The sequence below is a fragment of the Polypterus senegalus genome, chromosome 16, assembly GCF_016835505.1.
Source record: "Polypterus senegalus isolate Bchr_013 chromosome 16, ASM1683550v1, whole genome shotgun sequence".
In the NCBI taxonomy this organism is placed as follows: domain Eukaryota; kingdom Metazoa; phylum Chordata; class Cladistia; order Polypteriformes; family Polypteridae; genus Polypterus; species Polypterus senegalus.
Window position 1 is genome coordinate 95555722 of NC_053169.1, and position 22102 is coordinate 95577823.

General features: G+C 37.3%; 1 protein-coding gene and 1 long non-coding RNA gene across 5 annotated transcripts in view; both read right to left on the bottom strand.

Annotated features, from left to right (window-relative positions):
* The window catches only part of hbs1l (HBS1-like translational GTPase), a 134186-nt gene that overhangs the window by 108660 nt on the left and 3424 nt on the right, over positions 1-22102 (bottom strand). For all 4 annotated transcript variants that reach the window (XM_039739048.1, XM_039739047.1, XM_039739046.1 and 1 more), the window contains exons 2-4: positions 20188-20253; positions 17590-17727; positions 13806-13997 (exon numbers count right to left, since the gene is read on the bottom strand). In XM_039739048.1, the coding sequence (XP_039594982.1) occupies positions 13806-13997; positions 17590-17727; positions 20188-20253 (396 nt within the window). The remainder of the gene's footprint in view (positions 1-13805; positions 13998-17589; positions 17728-20187; positions 20254-22102) is intronic.
* LOC120517002 lies at positions 7824-11153 on the bottom strand. Its single transcript, XR_005630958.1, has 2 exons — positions 10863-11153; positions 7824-10048 (listed from the first exon to the last, which is right to left on the bottom strand). It is a non-coding gene; the product is annotated as an uncharacterized LOC120517002 (long non-coding RNA).

A 22102-nucleotide genomic window follows, 5' to 3' on the forward strand; every position in this document is an offset into this window, starting at 1 on the left:
AACAAACAAAAATACTCCAACTTTCAAAATTGTTAAACTAATGTAACCCCCTGAATGAACCAGAATACCTACATTTTTTTTGGTCTGGTATTAATGTCACTAGCTTCAGAGGTACAGTATATAGATCGGTAGTTAGTAGTAGTAGTTATGCATTTTTTTTTTTTTTTTAGTTTTACCTTTATATTTATGAAAAATCACTGGTGTTGTCGTCGTCTACTGCCACTTTTACAATGGACAACCATTTAAAGAGTACAAAGTACGGCAGGATTTTCATTTAACGTTTCATCTGATTCTTGCATTTCTTCATCCGTTTCTTCCATGCCCCCGCAAATAAAACACTTTTGTTTTGATGCTTCACTGGTGCTTTCTTCAGTCCCTTGGAGGAATAAACGACTACATATGCAGCATCAACAACTCCTTATCTTTGCCATTGATTATAGCCTCTATTGATACTCCCCAAGGCACAGTGCATATGTGCTCAAAATTTATATTCAAGTGTATCATTACAATAGTGGCCCTACACCCCTTCCAAATAACCTTTTTTTTGGGAGTCTTCCACTACTGTTTACCACTGGAGCATTAGGTTAAGTTTTCCTTCTCCACCCTACACATGCAGTCAGACACCACACAGGGTTTCCAGAATCAACTACAAACTGGATGCTGTGGTTTCTAAGAAGAGAGGGGGGAAGCTTTTTTTTATATATAAACATTGTTTTATCCTGGAACAGAAATGCATTTTTTAAATCTTATGTGAGGCGGCAAAAAAAAAAAAAAAAAAAAACAAACAAAAACAACAGAGTGTCAAAGATCACAAAGAGGTTCCTGACAACGGTCCGTGGTTAGAGGGTGATGTTATCAAGTGCAATGGTTAGAAAAGATTTCTGGAGAGAGAAACAGAAGGAATGTACAATACATCAAAGTTAAATACATTTAGTTTTAAATTAAGTCATCTATGAATGGATCTGTTCTTTAACAGCAAGTCAGACATCGTTATGTTAATTAAAACAGAGGAGGTGGTGAGTGAAGATCCAAGAAGTTTTGAGTCAGATAATATCTGTGGGACTTTTGAATGGCTAACTGAATGTCAATTTTGAAAGGGGTTGGACTGGAAATCAAGAGAAATGTAAAATATGGAAGATTCATTAAAGGGAAAAGAAGAATTCCATTACAACATTGCAGTGATACCATATAAAAAATTCAGTTCTTCTGATGATAAATGCAAGGATATTTTTAGGGACTGTGTATAGATTTTTCTCACTCCAAAATAAAATTTAAAAAGTGGTATTTGTCACAAATGAACTACTTAAGCACTTTCATATTTTTAAAAACCATTCAGTTTGACAACACAGTTGTCAAACAGCTATTGTTCACTAAGGAAAAATACTAAATTAACTGAACAACTATCCAACACCTAGAACTTGTTCACAGTGCTGCAATACACGGACTGCACTTTAACCAATCAAGAAAAAAAATATACATAAAGCAGTACTGCAAATTTTAAAAATGTGTATTGTAGCATTTTTTTCCCCCCACTTACAAATAAGAAGGTAATGTTTGGTAGTCCTGGAAAGAATAATAAATGCCTTTGACCTGGACATGACTGCTCAAACAGCCAGCAAACAAGTTATATAATAAATTACAAAAAATAAACAAAACTCAAAACACCCACCACAGTCCACAAGAGGTAATATACCCATCCATCCATCCATTTTCTAACCCGCTGAATCCGAATACAGGGTCACGGGGGTCTGCTGGAGCCAATCCCAGCCAACACAGGGCACAAGGCAGGAACCAATCCTGGGCAGGGTGCCAACCCACCGCAGGACACACACAAACACACCCACACACCAAGCACACACTAGGGCCAATTTAGAATCGCCAATCCACCCAACTGGCATGTCTTTGGACTGTGGGAGGAAACCCACGCAGACACGGGGAGAACATGCAAACTCCACGCAGGGAGGATCCGGGAAGCGAACCCAGGTCTCCTAACTGCGAGGCAGCAGCGCTACCACTGCGCCACCGTGCCGCCCGAGGTAATATACAAAACCTACAAAATGGTGAAGTCAAAAATATCAGAATAAAATGTTTTACAGGTTTGTTCATTTTTCATAATGCACCATGAAATGAACACAGTCTGATAGTCTGAAAACACTGCGTTGAGAAACCCACTCACCATTTCTAATTGAGCTGCCATCTGGAACTGCCCAAATTTTTGCAAACTGAAGAGAGTAGAGGGAGAAAGGAAAAAAAAAAAAATGTGGAAAGGTTTTATAACTGCTCGCCTCCATAGAAATGAGGGGTGTTTAAATAAGTTGGTTGGACTATCACATCTCATGGCATGTTCAGGTACTGTGGCTTCTTGCAGAACCGGCTTTAAATTCCGATTCCAAATGCTATTTTAACGCTGGATGGATTTCACCCGATACAAGCAGATGGAATACGCAAAAGACAGGAGGAGGACTGGACATCTATTGGCACATTCCCACCAGAGGAACTTTCTTTTCATGTTCCTGTCTAATGTTGGCTCTGGGCCACATGTGGTCTATGTCCCCTTTGTACTGCATTCCAACCACACAACAGGATCTATAACCTTTATGAAAAATGTGAGGTACAAGGAAGAGTGGTGTGAAGTAATGCGCTTCATCTTCACTGACAATGGAGTCCTACCTATGGATGGGGGTGAAGTACCAGGTACCATCTATTATATGGCCAGAGTTCCTGCAAAGAGAATGCTACAAAAGTTCCAGAGATTCTAAATAGTCCTTGAACAAAGAGTTGGGAAAGTGTCTTTAGTGAATAAGCAATACTGTTAGAACAGGCAAATTACAATAAACTCCAATGTGCAATTCAGAATTCATCCAAGATATGGCTAAATTTTACCATCCTTAATGTTTATATTCCTTCTTAAAAAAAAAGGAACTAGTCAACAGAAGTGGCTAACTCTGTTATTAACAGTCTAATGATGAATCATTTCAACTCTGGAAATACAGTGACTTCAACCAGGGGGACTCTCAAAAGGAATAATAATAAAATTCCACACATCCATGGACACAAGCTAGACCTACTTTAATTTACAGGTTAAATGCCTTTAAATATAAACCTGTGGCACAAGTGGGCATATCTTCCCACAATCTGATCCATCTTACTGCCAAACAAGCAAGCCTACTTTTTGGCAGCAACAAAAAGCATTGGGGAGGTAGCCAAAATCCTGGGTAGAAAAAAAATAAATGAAAAGAGCAAACATTACTGCCATGCCAACTTCACAAAGAGAGTAAACAAAGATGGTATCAGAACAACCTAAACCATGTGCCTGCACACACACCGTGGATAAACTCTCATGGCTATCTACCAAGCGGTGAGTCGCTCCCAATTTATGGGAGAATAAACTTCTCTTATCTTCTAAAAAGATGGTAACCAAACCCACTTTGGCTGCAAAGTCAAAGAAAAATGCTCAAAGTTGCTCGGTTAACGTTTTTGCTTTTGCTCAATTATTGTTAACACAAATGCAATATCTTTATTTTTTTTTTTTACAAAACACAAAAAGCAAATATGTTACTGATCCACACCATGCTTGATATATTCAAAACCTAATAAGACTGCCTGTTCTGCGACTTGTAGGGACGCAATTAGGAGGATAAGGTCACCGATTCACGGAGAGCAGAATAACTGTGGCAGTTACTCAAAAGCAATATACTAAATGGATTCATTCTTCATTAAGCTATTACTGCCTTTGTCGCATTCTCCATGACCTTTATGCAGTTTCCCTTCATTTTGTGGTGCAGACCACCTTTTACTTTTCTGCCATGTATATTTGAGGGGGCCTCCACATGGACAACAGTAACGGTTCTCAACCAGTGGTACGCGTACCCCTAGGGGTACGGGAAGGGTTATACAGGGGTACGCAGCAACATATAATTTTGCGTTTTTTTTTTTCCATTTTCCTTCTGTTTCGATTTCGCACTCAAAAGTAGGAAAAAAAAAAAAAAAGAATCGGTTTCAATGCTTTAAATTTTTTTTTTTTTTTTTTTATTAATTTTATTACAATCCATACAAAGCAATCAAGTTTTTACAAAAAGAAAAATTAAGTTGAGAACAGATCAATCCTCACCCCTGAGAGAGATCAAGCCAAACGGCGTTAAATTTAAGGCTTGTAAACATACCTAAATTAATAAATTCTCTGTGCTTTATGAACTTTTTAAAATATTACTAATTAGATCCTGCCATGTTTTGAAAAACGTCTGTACGGATCCTCTGAGTATTTGATTTTTTCCAACTTCAAATAATATAAACACATCGGTTTCCCACTGACTTAAAAGAGGAGAGTTTGGGTTCTTCCAGTTTATCAGAATAAGTCTGCGTGCCAAGAGTGTAGTGAATGCAATCACAATTTGTTTGTCTTTCTCCACTTTAAACCCATCTGGAAGAACACCAAACACAGCTGTTAATGGGTTAGGAGGGATTGCGAGTCCAAGGCTAAAATTTTTAAACTTAAAACCAAAGAGTTTGAAGAAGGTCGCCAGTTCGCTGCGTGACTCATCAACAAAACACGTGCGGCAGCACAGCTATTCTATAGGATGGAGTAGATTTGCTTCGGAAAGTGGTGAGGCGTGTCAAGGGGATTAAAGTTACAAAAATAAAAAAATTTCTGCTGTTGCTAGGCCTACAAGCAATAGGTTGGGGGCAACGCGTGAGTCATGTCCCCAGTGGGGTGGTAGCTTTTAAGAGAGGATAACCTCTTCAGTGCAAGAAAGGAGTTGAAGGTGGTTATAATGCTTGTGTTCACATTGTTGGCGGGAACCCCAAAAATGGACCGGTTTATAGTGAAACGGAAGTGAGGCGGTACTGGTGCATTCGCGAAATTGAGTGATTTGGAAGGTGTTGGGTCATCTTCGGATAAGACAGGCCAAGGAATTTCTCAAAAACGGCCGTGGAAGCAGCAAGATAAGAAGCCACCAGAAAATTCATCTGCAGGTGGAAAAAGACAATATTCTACAGAATATTTGGGCTACAGTTTTGTCAGCAATGGTGCGGACCCTCCACTTCCACTCTGTCATATGCAACGAAACTCTGTCCAATCACAGCATGAAACCGTCACTTCTGAAGAGACACCTGCAAACCAAACATGTGGAATTGAAAGATAAACTGCTGGAATATTTCAAGAGGCAACGTGAGAGTGTGACGAAAGGCACCGCAATGTTTCACGGATATCTGCATATGTCCGAGAAAGCTTTGCGCACCTCATATGAAGTAGCGAAAACAAGGAAACCTCATACTATTGTTGAGGAGTTGGTACTTCCTGCAGCACTAAAAACTGCAGAAATAATGAGACAAGAAAGCAGTCGATATGGTGAAAACTCCCACATTTGGATGATACTGTATCAAAGAGAATTCAAGAAATGGCTGACGACGTAATCCAGCAAGTCTGTGAGCAGATCAAACTCGGAAAACAATTTGAATTACAACTGGATAAGTCAACAGACGTATCAAACGAAGCTCAGTTGATGATTTTTGTTTGGGATGTTGATCAGGTGAAGGGACTTTCAGAAGAAGTGCTAGCTTGCAAAGCTTTGCCGGGAAAAACAGCAGCACAAGAGATTTTCAGAATTCTTTCAGAGTGTCTCGCCACTCATGGACTTGAATGGATGTGGTGTGTTTCTGTGAGCACAGATGGCGCAGCTAACGTGACGGGCCACCGAGGAGGCTTGAAAGCATTGATGAAAGGGAAAAATCCATCAGTACAATGGAATCACTGCATTATTCATCAACAATCACGTGCCTCGAAACACTTAAGCGTGGAGTTCAATGAGACACTGAACACTGTGGTCAAAGTTGTGAACTTTATCAAGTCACATGCTCGGAACACTCAGCTCTTTCGACTGGTTTGCCAGGACATGGGTTCAGAACACAAAACTTTGTTTTTGCATACCGAAGTCAGGTGGCTGTCTCGTGGAAAAGTTTTGAACAGGTTATTTGAGCTCCGAAATGAAGTTTACGTCTTTCTTAAAGATCAGAAATCTGCTTTTGTAACGTATTTTGAGGACGAGCAGTGGTTATGAATGCAAAGTCGCATATCTTGCCGACATATTTGCAAAAAGTTGAATTTGAAACTTCAAGGACAGAATAGCAACATTTTCTTCCATTGACAACATGCAAGCTTTTCATAAAAAAGTTATCTATTGGAAAACAGAATTTCTGCTGGACATCTTGTAATCTTCCCAACAATTACATTTTTTTGTGAAGACTCAAACATCGAGCTTTCAAGCTTTTCTAATATCAAAACATTGATCATCGATCATTTGAAGAATCTAGAAAATGAAATTCTCATATATTTTCCTAAAATCGAAATGGATGGTGCCCAGAACTGGATTTTGAATCCTTTTTGTGAAAACAATGTTGAGACAGCAGAACTTCCTGATGACTTGAAAGAGAAATTATTTGAACTTGCAACAGACAGAACTTTGAAAGCAAGAATGGAAAGCAATGTGGGACATTTCTGGCATAGTGTGAGTCAAGAATACAAAGATTTGAGTAATGCAGCGTTGTCAGCATTGTTGCCTTTTACATCGACATATTTATATGAAAGTGCTTTCTCGGCTTTGACCGCAATAAAAACTAAACGACGAAACTGGCTCCAGCCTGAAGATGATGTTATTACCAGCCTTCAACAAGCCCAAGTATCGCATTAGAAAGGCAAGTACATGCCATTATGAAAATGCACGAACCTATGCGCGAGGGGTACCCACGGACATACTTTCACACCCTTTGGGGGTACAATCATAAAAAAGGATTAGAACCAAGGGACTACAGGGATCAGTGCTTTCCAAACTTACTCATGGGAAGACATTGTTCTAAACAGTTTCAGAATATTTGAAATCAGTTTTACCTCCGATTGATCTCATTTAACTGACCTTTTGTCTATTCTTATTTTACACTCTGAAAAAAGTGTGTGACATTTCCATTTATAAAGACATTACGAAATTGGATTTTTTTTTTTTTATTAAAAAACACAGCTGTAAATGTGTAACTTTTGTTGCATTCCAAGTAATTTATCGTTTGTTTTGCTCCTTTAATTGTATCCTAATAATGGTTTGCTAACGGACTGTAAAGGCTACAATTACTTCAGCATCAGACCCACTAATGTGCTTATTAGTAACATATAGATTAAGAAAAGAAACATTTTACAATTTCAGCACTAAACTCAAAATATTGAAACTGGGAATAAAAACAGCTAAAGGTGGTGGTCAAGAATCACTCGTATAAGCAAAATGGGGCAGCTTTGCAATATCCCAGAAGTTTGAATCTGTAGTAGGCTTATTAGTTACTATTGTAAATTGTTACTCGGATTAAAAAATGAAGCCAAAACTACAGAGACAAACGCACACCCCCCACTAGTTATTATGGTTTATTTACATTAATTTTATTTCAATGTTTGTAAATACGTACATTACTCTCTACTTGTAAATGAAAATACATTATATACAAATGTCTATCAAAAACAAAGAAACCATTAATAGTTATTCCAATCTTTGTAGTATTTTAATTGGACTAGTATAACAAGTCAATGATTGTTTCTTTCTATACACAGGGTTTAAAAAAAGGTCATAAGTGAATCCGAAATACCTACCCTGTTAACACTGAGGTTAAGCTAAAATGGTTTCTAAAGGTTGAGGATACTAAGCAATCACCAAATAATCAACGTGGAAAAGCTATTAAAAAATTTAGGGGGAAAGGGACAAAAAAACACAACCCACCCCAAATGTGAAAAAGTTGTCAAGTCTGAAATGCCAGACCCAGAAAAGACAAAGTTGCTAAAGCATCCATGCAATAACAGTGTTCATTTATTAAGTGAGGGTAGACCAACTGGAAAATAACCATGGGGGTGGGGGAAAAACATCAGGTACAACTCAAAAACAGTAAACTTATGCAAGAAGTTACGTGTGTGTAAATTACATTAATACACTTGCAATAGGGATTGCATACATGCAACCGTTTATCAGTGATCTAGCTGGTTGAAAATCCAGTTCCCAACCAAACAAAAAGTGTAACTGGGATAGGACAGGAAAACCATAACACCTGAAGAAAGCTCAGTATAAGACCCAAGTAAACCAGAACACAAATCTATACAACTTCCGAGTTATTAATGGTTCTCTACCCAACACACGGCATAAATCAAACATTTTTATTGCAGTATTTACATGTTTAGCAATGAATACAAAATATACAACTATATCAGCCATTTCTTTATTACCCACTTTACTTACAGAAAACAAAATACTTAATAAAAATTGGAATGCTTTTACAAACACTTTAAAAAAAGAAAAAATAAAACAGCATCACTGCTCTATCCCAATGCCTTTGAACCCATTACGGTCAGTTCCTACACTACAAACCCTTTAATCAGGCACAAACTGAAATGATGAACACATAACCAGCATTCTAACCTGCACATTGTAATGTTGCATGATTAAAAAGGATTTCAATTAAGCAGATTCTGTTAATAATGGTTTTAAAAGTAGCTTGCAAATTTGAATTACAGTTCTAACATTTACCATTGTTTAATTTGAGAAAATTAAGGGGAAAAAATGTAATCCAGGTGTTTTACTGCACTTTAATGCCTGATGCTTCTGTTCAGTGGTAAACCAACAGCCAACACTGACTGTTCATCACTTCTGAAGTTATTTGCACCTGTGAAATAGTTTCCTTTGTTAAAAAAAAGCCTTGTAGTGTGGCTTGTTCAACCTCTGTTATGCTTCCAGTCTCTATCAATTTGTAATTCTTAGCTCTCACTTAAAACGCATCAATTATTCATCACAGTCGCTCTGCTAAGTTTTCATATTAAACATTTTGACAACTAAAACATTTAAACATCAGTTTTAAGACCAAATTCAAATCTTGTATTGCTGAAAGTGACATCTCTCTCACCTAGATTTTGGAAAATTAAAATGTCTTCCTATCAGTGCAACAAATTAAAAAAAAAGCTTTACAGGAAATGTTAGAAATAAAATGTATCAGATGTTAGTAAAGATGGCAGTGATTAAATATCAAAACAGAATCTAAAAAACACTGAGAAAAACTAAAATCTCATGTAAAGTACAATATATGCAGGCATTTTTGTATAAGAATGCTACAACAGTATATAACCTAGGAGTCTTAAAATGCGTCAGACAGGGCCCTTGCTATGCTTTCTCTTTATAATCAAGTCCATTCCCCGGATGGAAAAGCATGTAAATTGTAAATGAATGTTGTAAAAAATATTGCAAAACAACATCCTAGTGGGTGAAGACCCCTAAGGACTGCAAACTTTAGAAGTTTCTTGTTGTGAACAATTTTCAATTAGTTAAGAGAACAGTATGCAAATGCAGAGTCTTTTTCAGAAACATTAAATCACGGAGACAAAAAAATAGATGCATTTCCTGAGGAATTATCTGGTTAAAAACCAACATAAAAAAAGTGTACAGCTGCCTTAAGAAAAGTAACAACTCAAAAGTAGTTACTGCCTTGTAAAGGCTTTTTTCTGTTTGGCTTTAACAATGTCATCTGGAGAGGGCGTCTGAAAGCAAAATGGCGGTATCTTAAATAAAGGTTTCTGGTCTTTCCTTTTCACTACTTGCACCTGTGAGTTGTACAAGAAGGCTTTGTGAATGATACAGGACCTTTTCTCAAGGTGTCTTGAAGTACATTGAAATGACAAGGCCAAGGCAAAGACTGAAGGTTTAGCAGTTATATCTTTTGAACTTGAAGTAGTCCGCATCCGTCTTTTAAAGACTTTTTCATTTTTGTTTCTGTTTTTGAACTCAGGCATTTGTGACTTTCTGCCTCTGGAACGATCAGCAACATATCTCCTGGTTTCAGAGCATTCTTTCCGTAGGGCTTTATTGCTTGGATGGCCCTGTATAAGAGTTTTCAAATCAATATTCATATCTACTATTGGAGATGTCTGTGTTTTGCAACTGTTTATGGGATTACCGGCCAATTCACTTCTTAATGGTACTGTAGGCCAATCAGTTTTCACCTCATCTCTGGTAAAGTTTTCCAAGTTGCTATTCTGGTGAGACAACAAAGAGCAAAGTGACAAAGGAGCCCCTAACTTAACTTCATTTTCAGAAGTTGGCTGTGACAGAGACAATGATAGCTCTTTCTCAATAGTCTCTGGCTTGTCACAGATATCCAAGTAAGAAGCATACAGATTGGGGCTACTTTTCTTGTGCTCATGAAACAGATCTTCAAGAGAAGGGTTTACAGTCTTTGGCTTACTGTTGGTGGATTCACTGCAATTACTGAATGAACTGCCGTGGCAAACAGGGTTAAGGTTTTTGAACACTGTAGTTGCTCGAGTCTGCATGGCATCCTGCAGAATTAAACTATTAAGTGAGGATGTTAAGTGGTTAGTTTCAGATAAACAAATACTGGATTTGCTGGGCTGTATGTCTGTGGATGTTTCAGTAGAGAAAGCATGCCCTCTGTTAATGTCTAAGACAGCTCCAGAAGAATGAGATAATGCTGCACTCCCTCCACCGTTTAATTCATTACTTGGAATCAGTTCTGCTAAACTAAGTTTTGCTAGTGAATTTTTAAACATGTCAGAGTTTGTTTTTGCAAAAATACTTTCATCCATATTAAATGGAAAGAGATTTAACAATGACTTGTCACAAGAGTTAGTCCCTTTATCAATATAAGGCACTTTTAGACTTCTGTCAGAAGGTACATCACCAGACAGAATTACAGATGAATTAGGTCCAGAAAATGTATCACTTGGATTTAAAAAGGTTGTCATTTGGTTGTTGGACTTTTCTAAAATTACACAATGCCTTGTGTGGTTGGGATAACCCAAATCTAATGAACAAAATATGTCGCCTTACCTTACGATAGCCAATAGTATTCAAAGGTGGACAAAAAGCATGAAGGATTCCATCAAGAAGATGCAGCAGCAAAAAATAGTTTAGCAATACATGTTGGGGGGGGAAAAAAAAAGGAGAAAAGGCATTTTATTACTAAATGACTTTTTTACTTTGTCACAAAAAGCAGACAACCTTCAGACAGTTTCAACGCTTTCAAAGAGTACAATCTGGTAATCACTCAGTCTGCTTACTGTATTTACAGCAATATGGTTAAGAATGCTAGAGAAAACTTCTATAAGTCATATGGTTTTAATTCAGCAACCCAATGATTAAATCTTCAATTATTGTTTTCTGTCAATTTATATTATAAAAAAAAAACAACACACCACTTTTGTATGGTGTGTTCCATTATCTATTACTTACCCAAAGTAGTTTGTAGGAATTACTGAAAATTTTTTAATCTCTGGTTTTTGTGCTTAATGGAAATGTTACTGGAACAGGAGGATATAGTGACCAATGCTGATCAACAGCAAGCAATAAACTCATGGCAAAGCTCACATTACCCATATCGTAAAATCTATACATCAAGTTATTCAATCATATGCTTACTATATGCAAATATGCATGTATTTTTACTAATACTGTTAAACAGGATGCCCCTTCACAAATGATTGAAAACAGGACTCTTGACCAATAATGAGGGGTGTTAAGTAAATCCCCCTTGAAACATTTTCTTAGCCGCAATATGGTAAGTTGCATATTAATATATACAGGCAAATCAAAGTAAAGGAATATGAAAATTACATGGTAACTGCTACAGATAGAAGCTGATGCAATACAACACATTTGCAATGACTTATGGGTAGTTCAACTAGACTAATGGCAGAGCACTGTGCTTTCGAAGACCAGAACAAATGAACAGGGACACTCCAGTGCGGGATTGCTCAATTATTGAACATTCCCCCCATAGTGCAATTTCTTTGGGCAAAGATAGTGAAACCTGCTGAAATTCACCATATTCCACAGTTCTGGAGATATAAAAATGCATAGAATTAATGATTGTTCAGAATGGTACTTAATTTTGTCTTTATTCTCTCATTCACTACTTCCTCCAAAGGGTCCAGAGAGCATCCCATAACCGAGCCCATCATTTTAAAAAGCATGCTGTCGATTTTGTGGTGTTCTCTTGAAGTGAGGCTATTGGTACAGCACACCACAGCATAGAAAACTGCATTATTATTCAATATTGCTTCTTTCACACCTTATGTAACTCCATGCATTTGAGGGCATACAAAGGGTAAGAAGGGGGGGGGATGAAGTCAAAAACCCAAAGAAATAAACTGGCATTTTTCCAGGACTTTCCAAGGTCTGCAATATGTGAGCAAGAAACGTGCCTCCTATACCAAGTAAAACATCAGAACCATGTCAACATTGATTCAATTATACCAATCGTTAAGACTCTACCTTAATTGTTTTGCATAGGTTTCTTTATTCATTTTACATAGCCAAGTTTAAAAATTTCAGACAATTTTCAATTGTTAGTAAGGAGATATTCTTCAATGAAGACAATCAAGAAATTACCTCCATGTGGCATCCTTTTCATGAGAGCTGTTTTCCATCATCATTAAAGGGCTGAAAATTCCTTCAGTCGATCTTTACTTATCTTATATATAGGGTGGTCCAGATCTAATTATGCAATTTTCAGTACGCTATAACTTAAGTTTATTACACAGAAAAATCACCTGAAAACTCCCGGACCATCGAGAAGTGTGCGAACGGACAACATGAAGAATCATCTTTGCGCCAAACTGGAATTGTCCCCGCATAAATCAAAGTCATCCAGACAATCTGGATCTGAATAATTAGATCTGGACCACCCTGTATAAAGTTCAATACCTAATTTCAACCTCAGTTATTCTACTACAATAATATTTTGAAGCAAGTAGACAGAGTATAACAGTTCCAAAAGAAAAAAGGCAATGTTAACAGGTTTTCCATGGGCCAGCATTTGCAGAGAAATAAATACACTGTTCATTCTGCACATACAAAGCAAACTATAGCGACTGTTAACTGGGTAAGGGAGGTAGGCATATAAGAATCAACACCACAGACACAAAATAACTATAATTACATGCATATTAGGGTTGTGTGGTATAGTGGTGGTGGAAAAGCACTGAAAAACCCAAACTTTAAAACCGTCCGGTACCATCATTTTTGGATTTTCAGTTCTGAAAGTAATCAGCTTTCCTCTCACTTCCCAACTTGCACCCTTTCCCTTGACACTCGCTTGCTTGGGAAGTGTTTTGCTAATGGTATAGAGGTCTGAAATGCTAAGATCAAAAGACAAATTTTAAATACTGATCTAACACTAATTTATATATAATAAAATGTATAAAAAACGTATACAAACATGCATACAGCCCAAGAGCAAAATTTGCAAGGGACAAACTGCAATGTAACAAGGCTAGTGCCAAACTCTTTACTCATGCAAAGTCTGACTTTGATATTTTAATGGAAAGAAATATGTACAACTAAAAAGAGCAATTCAAATTGGTAAAATGTAACCAAAGAGGTATAATAAAATGTTAATTACAAAAATTAGGTGTATAAATAATAAAATGTGTAACAAATACTAGATCACCTACACAACTTGGATGGACCAATTAGACCGATAAAATTGTTCCCTTGCCCAAAATCTTTCCAAAAGTAAGAAAAATGGAATGGATTAGATAACCTTCTCCCATGAGATGATTGATGCTGCCTTAGTTATGACATTTTAGAGCCCAGGTGGTTTCTATTATTGCTTTGTCCAAGTTCCACAGGATTTTCCTCATGTGTATCCACTGAACATATATTTAAATATTGGGCTATACTAGCAACTGTAAAAGTAAATTTAAAAAAAAAAAAAAAAAAAAAGTCTCCATACATGCACTGTGAAACTAACAAAGGTACATAGCAACTTACCTTTGGCAGACTTCTCTGCTGAGGCGCTGTCTTGGTTTCGGGCACTTGACTTCTGCCCACCTTCTGTAAGTACAGCGTCCAAAGCTTTTTGTGGGTCAAAGTTGGACTGAAGAGCTGCATTCACAAGAATAGGATCCGGGATAGAGTCACCAAGGACTTCTCGCATATTGTCAAGGCATGAATACAGTCGAGCTACGATAGGGTGAAAAGAAAATAAATGTTAGTGTGTTTTAAACAATCGTCTTGGTCTTCCATCATCCACACTACATTTTCAACCCACAAAATACAAATACAGTGGAACCTAGAGATACGATCACCTCTGTATACGAGAAATTCAAGATAAGAGGAAAGTATGAGCGAAAAATTTGGATCTAAATACGAGCATTGGCTCACGTAAAGAGCCACGAGTCAGGCTGTGGGTATGCGTGACGCGTTTCCCGATCCGCCTTGACTCGGGGATTCACCCAAGCTGACACTGCCAGCCCGTCAGCTCACTCAGTGTTCCTTGTTCTCCCGTAGCACAAGGATCCACTTGTGATTTCATTGTTTCGTTGTAGCAGTTCGCCGTACAAGTGTATTCAAAAATATCGCGGACATGCAGACGGAGAATAGGACACGACTGAACTCAAAAGGGGAAAGAGAGGGAGAGAGAAAGGAGAGAGAGGCGCGAGCGAGAGAGTTAAGGAGAGAGAGAGAGACGCGCACAAGAGAGAACCACCATCAGCTCAGTTATGATCACAACACTTAGACAAAGTGTATCCATACTACTCGTATTGCAAGACATTGTTTTATCAAGTCAAAATTAAAAAATTTAGCTTGTCTTGCAAAACACTCGTAAACCAAGTTACTTGCAAACCAAGGTTCCACTTGTATATATTATTTATCAGTGTTATTTGTTAGGAAAATTGATTTTAAGGTTGATTTTTTGGGGGTGCGGAACGGATTAACTGGATTTCCATTATGTTTAATGGGGAAGTTTGTTCTAGATATGTGAAATTCGCTATATGAGCTCAGTGCTGGAACGAATTAAACTCGTATCTCGAGGTTCCACTGTACTTTTGAAAATGCTCATTGTCGATGGGCAAAAATGAAAATGTCTGACAATGTGAGCTCACATTCTGGTTGGTACAGGCTTACTATGCATCTCTTTTCTGATGGGGAAACTACTCATTACAACACAGGGTTGCACTGTATATTGTAACTGGAAAACATTTAAAAATGGTATAGTACCAGCAATCCCATGCTTCCATTTCTTCACCACTCACAAGTGAAGTTGTGAAAAGAACTTTTGCTTTGTATACTAAACAAAATCTCACACTTTGACACAATCAGAACTATGAACGATACCCATATTATTGCTTTGATTTGGCTTGTACTTTACAGGAACACTCATCCACCCTTATAACTTCCGAAATGGTCAGGACTTCACAGCTTTCAAGAGGGAATGTAGTGTGGTGCGCATCATTGAGGCAACCAATTAATTGTGTGGTGCACCTGGCAGACTAGGGGTAAGACGGAGGATTTTGGAGTTGTCCATTATTTGCTTCAAAACTGTTTCGGTACCAGAATTTACGTCCAAAAGCTGCTAATACTAAAGTGAAAATTTAAATACTGATGCAACACAATTACAATGTCTCATTCCCTGATTGGTCACACTTCAACTGAAGAAAAACAAATTTCAACATAGTAGGCACAGAAGCATTGCTTTCCATGGTAATGGTTGTACTGCTTACCTGTACACATCTAAACTGCATTTCAGGCAATTTTTAGAAATCATGGTCTAGCAACTATATATGCTCAAACTGCACTAGCATGTTCAAACTGCTTTATTGAGAGTTGATGACACGGGTGCTCAGACTAAATGTACTATGCACACTTACTGCAGTTGACACACAATGAATGTCAGGAAATTTGATGGTGGCATAAGCAGAAATAGTTCATGAGATTGTTAAAACTACAAAGCAGCAAACTGAAATTTCTGAAATGAAAGAAATTATTCTGATCATGCAATAGGCCAATTACAAAATTCAATTGGGCAGTGCAACAAGCCACATACAAAATGATGGAAGACGAAGCTTAAATCTGAGCCAAATCGGAGGGTGGCTTGGCAAACCCACAGCATATGTCCAGTTAAAGATACCTATGCTGCGTGTATGCTCAGTATAGGCAGACAATTATATGTATTTTTGTTCATTTTAGTAGGGAAGAAAATACTTTAGTGTGAAAAATGCTAGGGTGGACGGAGGTTATTTTCATCTAAAAATCACAATTTTTAAAAGAAAAAAACACAGTAGTGTGAACATAGCCTAAGACACACACATAGTGCCTACGTTTTCATAACTGATTCTTCTCTAAAAAAAAATAAAATCCAACAGCCAATGAAACCAGTTCTAAATGATACCTGAACCAATCTTTATCAAAAAGCTTGAAGTCAGCAAGGAGAATCAAACATGAGCACTAGGTAACTGTATAGGGCTCCAGACAAAACGTGCATCCAAAAACCAAATAAGATTTGTATGTTATACATATGGCTTATTCCCTGCTTTATAGTTCTATCCTATATTCTTATGTCCGTTAACACTGAATTATATTTCATGCACTTTCATGTCATTTTTATTAAAACATGCTTCATTTAAATAGTTTTATTATGTATTGTATACGTGGCCTTTTAAGGTACATTGTGTTCTAATGGGTGCAACCCCAAGAGGCAAGGCCAGCATTACACCACACTTCAGACTGCCCTCTGCCTTTATATTCTGGCTAAGGGCAGAGTTTAGGAGAGGTTCATTGTGAACTGTTTACTTTTGCTGCAAGTTCTGTTCTGCATACTCTTTTTGACTATTTTGGGGGGATTTAAATGCATTCTTACATATATAATAAAAAAGGAACTTTGCTTTGGGTTGTCCTAAACGCCAGAGATTTGTGGTTTTCCTCTCTCCTGACAGGCATGTCTGTGAATTTAAAGTTATTTTTGAACTTACAAAGACTGCCACATTTAGGGCCTGAGCAGGCCTTGTATTCTAACTTCTTAGTGTAGGGACAGGCTACCTGGGATGAAGCTTATTCACGCTTTTTGAAATTCTATGCTATAGCTTCATAATAAATTTTAAAGTGCCATTACCAGCATTAAAAATTCCTATGCAAAAAATACACAATATAAATAAAATTAAACCTGTTCTTCAATTGCTTTCCAATGACAGATACAGATAGAAAGCACTTGGAAATCAGCAAAAGTCAGGACTTCACTGTAAGAACAGTAGTCGAGTGCCTAAAACTTCAGGGTTTTAAGGTTAGTTATGATGTACATATTTAGCCTGGAGCAACAAATGTTCATTTCTTGCTAAAAATAAAAAATAGAAAATACAGTATTTCTTGAATGACTTCCCAGAGATTATGGAAACTGTCACCCAAGTTACACTCTTTCCTCCCCCTCCCAAAACTGCTTAGGTAAATTGCCCTAAAGCAGATGACAGAGTATATTCTGTTATTCAGTTCAGGTTTAGAAGGAGTTGCTAATTGATCCCAAAACCATCAAGGACAAAGCAGTGGTGCCAAGTCCATTACAGGGCACAGTCATCTACAATATGCAAAATCAGAGCTTTCAATTTAAGCAAGCTTCATGTCTTTGGGAGGAGGGAGGAAAATCCATATAAACTGCACACAAAAAGAGTCCCGAGACTGGAATTCCACAAGAGTTAGTCAACTGTGCTGAAAAATGTTGTCACCCTCCGACTATAAACCCAAATTAAATCTGAAGTCTAAAACAAACAAAGGGTTCGAAAACCTTGATCAAATCCACTAAGCTTGTCTTGATGCTGTGACACAAACTCCAAGGAAGACTCCTCTTCCTCAAATTCTTCCTCCTCCAAGGGTTCAGTGAATGAAGATGGTTTGTCACGTCTGGAGTAGATAAATTCAGCAGCTGAAAAACACATTTAGCAATAAGTCAATTCTCCAGGACAAATAGCCACAGCTACATGGAAAGTATTACACCACTGCACTGTTATGAATTCAATGCAATTATTAAAAAAAAACCCTCATATATTCAGTTTTCTTGCAAAGAACCTCAAACATGGCCTAGTGCCCCGATTTAAAATATTCTAAAATGAAGCATATGCAAACACAGTAGAAATTAAATTAACCATTGATTGAATATACACTAAGTGATCACATTGGCTAAAGTTTTAGCATTAATTACAAATGGTTTCTATGGAAATTTAAATACATAACAGACTTAATCCTAGACATATTGTTGATTTAAACAGAGTATGGAATTAACTTTTCATATCATAAAGAAAAACTGAGGTTTTCACGGAAACTGTGGTAACCACAGCTTAGTTTGGGAACATTTTGACAAATATCATGACAACTTCACTGCAAACTGTATAATACCATGCTGAAATACCAAAAGCACAGATATAGTTCACCAATAATTATGAAACAATCCTACCATGCACAAAGAGCACAAAGACAGAATGTAGCAACCTACCCTACCAGAAAGGACTAGCAAAGGGGAAGAAAAAAAATCAACGACCAGTGGCTTGAAAAAGGGATGCATTTGATACATTTTAAGGTTTTCCTCCGTGCTCTAGAACCTTCACTGTAAAGCCCTAGAATGGGCAAAGATTTTTTTTTTTTTAATTTTTAGAAGGCACTTAACTTTAGAACACAATCTTGCATGGCAAAGGCATATACTTGCAGATTGTGGAAATCCAACTCTGCAGACTGGCAGAAATGAGTAACTCAGGGTGGGGGGCAGAAAAAGTTCTCAAATCTCTGGAGGAAGAGGGCAAAGGAAGGGATACCTAGGCTTTAGTGAGTGCAAAGTAATAGACCAATAGTGACCTACGTTCATCTAAAGTCTATATACCAGTGGCACTTGTGTCACACATAATGAATACCTTTGAGAGACCGGTCCTAGATCAAATTATTGAATGGATCCAGGTGGTCTACCATAAGGAGTTTGCCTATTGGACAAAGAATGGAGTGCAGGATGCAATAACCGATCAACTCCACAAGGTTTGTTCTCAACTAGACAAAGCTGGCAGCACTGTGAGGATTAGATTTGTCAATTTCTCCAGTGACTTCCAGAGCATCCATTTTAAGGGGTAAGCTCAAGAGATATACTGATGGTTGAGCCAATGGTGTTCTAGATAATGGGCTCTGTCCAGCACACCACAGTTTAAGAGACTCAAGGATCGGGTTCGATACGGATGTGAGCCACGCAAGTAAAAGCTCTGTCTCCTATTCTCTTTACTCTGTACCCCTTAGACTATAAATATAACACAAGGTCATGTCTTGTGCAGAAATTTTTAGGTGATTCTGGGGAGCAGGGGAAATCCAACAATCTAAAATTACCTATAACGCAAGAACAACTTTCCCTACATTTTATGTTTAGATCAAGAATTATGAAGAATGCCTCACTTACTGTACATAGTATGTACCTGCACAACACCAAAGCCCCTTTGAACAGAATCTCTGACTACTAAGTAGTTTAAATGCACTAAATGCTCATTTGGCTTTGCAATTAACAGTTCACCAATAGCACAAACAAACATTACTGCATCTGATTGAAGTGTCCCATTTTTATTGAAATGTACTATAAAATGAAAATGAACTACTTTAGAATACATTGTTAAATGCATACATTAACACTTGTTCAGTTAAAGGAATTTCTGTGCATTTGTTCAGCCTTCCATAGATCCACAAATGCAGAAAAAAGGAAAGGAAGCATTAAATGTGTTTGAGTAATTCTGGATGAAATGGATAGGATTTCATCCTGGCTGCTTTGGGCAGAAGGTGGGAACCAACCCTGAACTAAGCACCAGTACTTCCCAGGACCTCTTGTACTAGACTAATTTAGAATCATAATTTATGCTATAACACACGTGTTTACGATGTGCAATTCAAAAACATAGGTCAGGATTTTTTATTTTTATTTTTTTTAAATTAAGTTTCAATCTAATTTACACACTAATTATTAAAAAAAATGCAATATTTAAAAATTGTATATGAGAAGTGCTTGCTCTATATAAAGAGGTAATTAAAAACATTGCTATGACATTTGCCACTTTGACCACACCACAATGTTTCAAATTAAGGTATTCACAATGTAATTAGTTGGCTACCACCTTTATCCAATTTTACTTAAAACACTGGAGATAAAACTTGCTCCATTTCTTTTGTTTTTCCAATTGCAGCACACGCAGGTGAAGTGACTCACTCATGGTCACAGTGTCAGTAATTAGCATGGGGTTTGAACACAATACCTCAAGGTTTGAAGTCTGAAATCCAAAGGAACACTGCCTTTGCTCAGGTTTCAGAAGTACATCATTTTTAGTTATGTTTAACATGGTATATACATAAGTAAATGTATACATACCTGTAGCAGGTGAAATGCAGTAATCATCTTCAACTGACTGCCCATAAACATCATCATCTTCAAAATCTGTTGCCATGAAACAAAACAGCAAATTGTTATCATTGGGAGAGGGTAAGGGCTTCATTTCTATCACTTTGGCCAGTGGCGCTCCATTATATTTTTAGAGAGTGTACCGAACTTCCACGTTTAATTTCAGACTACTCCAATGGCTCAGCTTCTGTCCGGTTATCAACTAAGTAGAACTCCATTCTCCGAAATGACTAACAACAATTAATTCTGAGTTCAAGGCTTAAAACTTGGATGATAAAAGAATTGCACATGTACAGGTTATTTACCAATTTTTGAACAAGTTTTTTTGACACATGCTTCTGTTAATAAAAATGTTGACATCTTAACTAGCTTACAATGGTTGTTTACTGCAGTGGGTTGGCGCCCTGCCCGAGATTGGTTCCTGCCTTGCGTCCTGTGTTGGCTGGGATTGACTCCAGCAGACCCCCCATGACCCTGTGTTCGGATTAAACGGGTTGGAAAATGGATGGATAGATGGATGGTTGTGTTAAACTGAGAACTAAGTGACAAGCATCTATCATTACATTACAAAAGTCTAACAGCTATCAATACAGGATTTTAGCAAAACTAATAAAAGAGTATGACACGGCCTTGACTTACAGCAAACCCTAGCAAATGCTTAACCACCAACTTTTTACTTTAATGTTTACACTACAAATTTAGCAAAATTTCAAAATAAAGAGAATATTAAACAAATTCAAGCAGAGTGCACTGGGCTACTTTGGAAAATAAGCTGAGAAAGTATTTTCCACTGATGCTCTTTATTTTTTAACAAGTGAGAATCATTGCTTGTTTTCTAAGTTTGGAGAGATATGATATGACATAATATGCCTCAACTTTTTCTCCAGTGACTTCCTTCGCCAATAACGTGGATATCTTGCGAGTAAATCCAACCTTACTATTTAAACTCATATCAGACATGGGCATTCAGAACTGAATCAGAATTCAGTACCACCTACACAAGCAGCATGCGAGTTTTGGGCGCTTACACCAAAATCCAGTATGTGTTGGATATATGGAAAATTAAATCAGGTCACATAAGAGTGGTAGTGTAAACACTTCAATGGCCCATTCAAAATTTTCAGACACTGAAAAGGTAAAGGGAACCCTATCTCCTTCAGAAGCTTAAAAGATAAAATTGTGGCTTTATTAATTAATTTCTCAAAAGACTCTCCAGCAGCTCTGAGTAGAAGGGAAGAACTAACCTCAGAGCTTTGTATTTATGTCAAAACCAAAAAGGATTTGAGTTTACAATTATATGTGCCACTGCTTGTCAACTAGTTTCACACTGCATGTACAAGACATTGGAAAGTTATCCCTCCTTCATCTTAACCTGCTTATCTCGGGCAAAGTGGTAGCCATCCCTGGACAAGGTGCCAGTTCCTCACAGGATCAACACAAACAGATATATAATTCAGGGCTAACTTATCACCACTTCGTCTAACTTGCATGACCTTAGACATAAAGGCGGTCTTATTCTGCACAGAAATGTATGCGAGTATATTTACATGGAAACAATTCAGAAATTCCTTTTTTGTAGTAAATCTTTACGTGTTAACATTCTTTCACCATGTTCATTTTTAGTTCACCTTCCCCAGTGTAGTTTCGCCCCTTAATTTTGTCCAAATAATGACAATTCAGGAGGTTCAGTGCAGACAAATGTGCAAATGACAGTTACTTCAGTATAAAATTCACTTGCATGAAAAAGGATACATACAACATAGAAAACAGCAAAAACATTAAAATCTTAATCATCTTCCCAACATACCAGACTAACTACATACACTCAGATAATTTGCATTCATTATACCAATTCTGCACAATATACATTTGTTTATTAATGGCA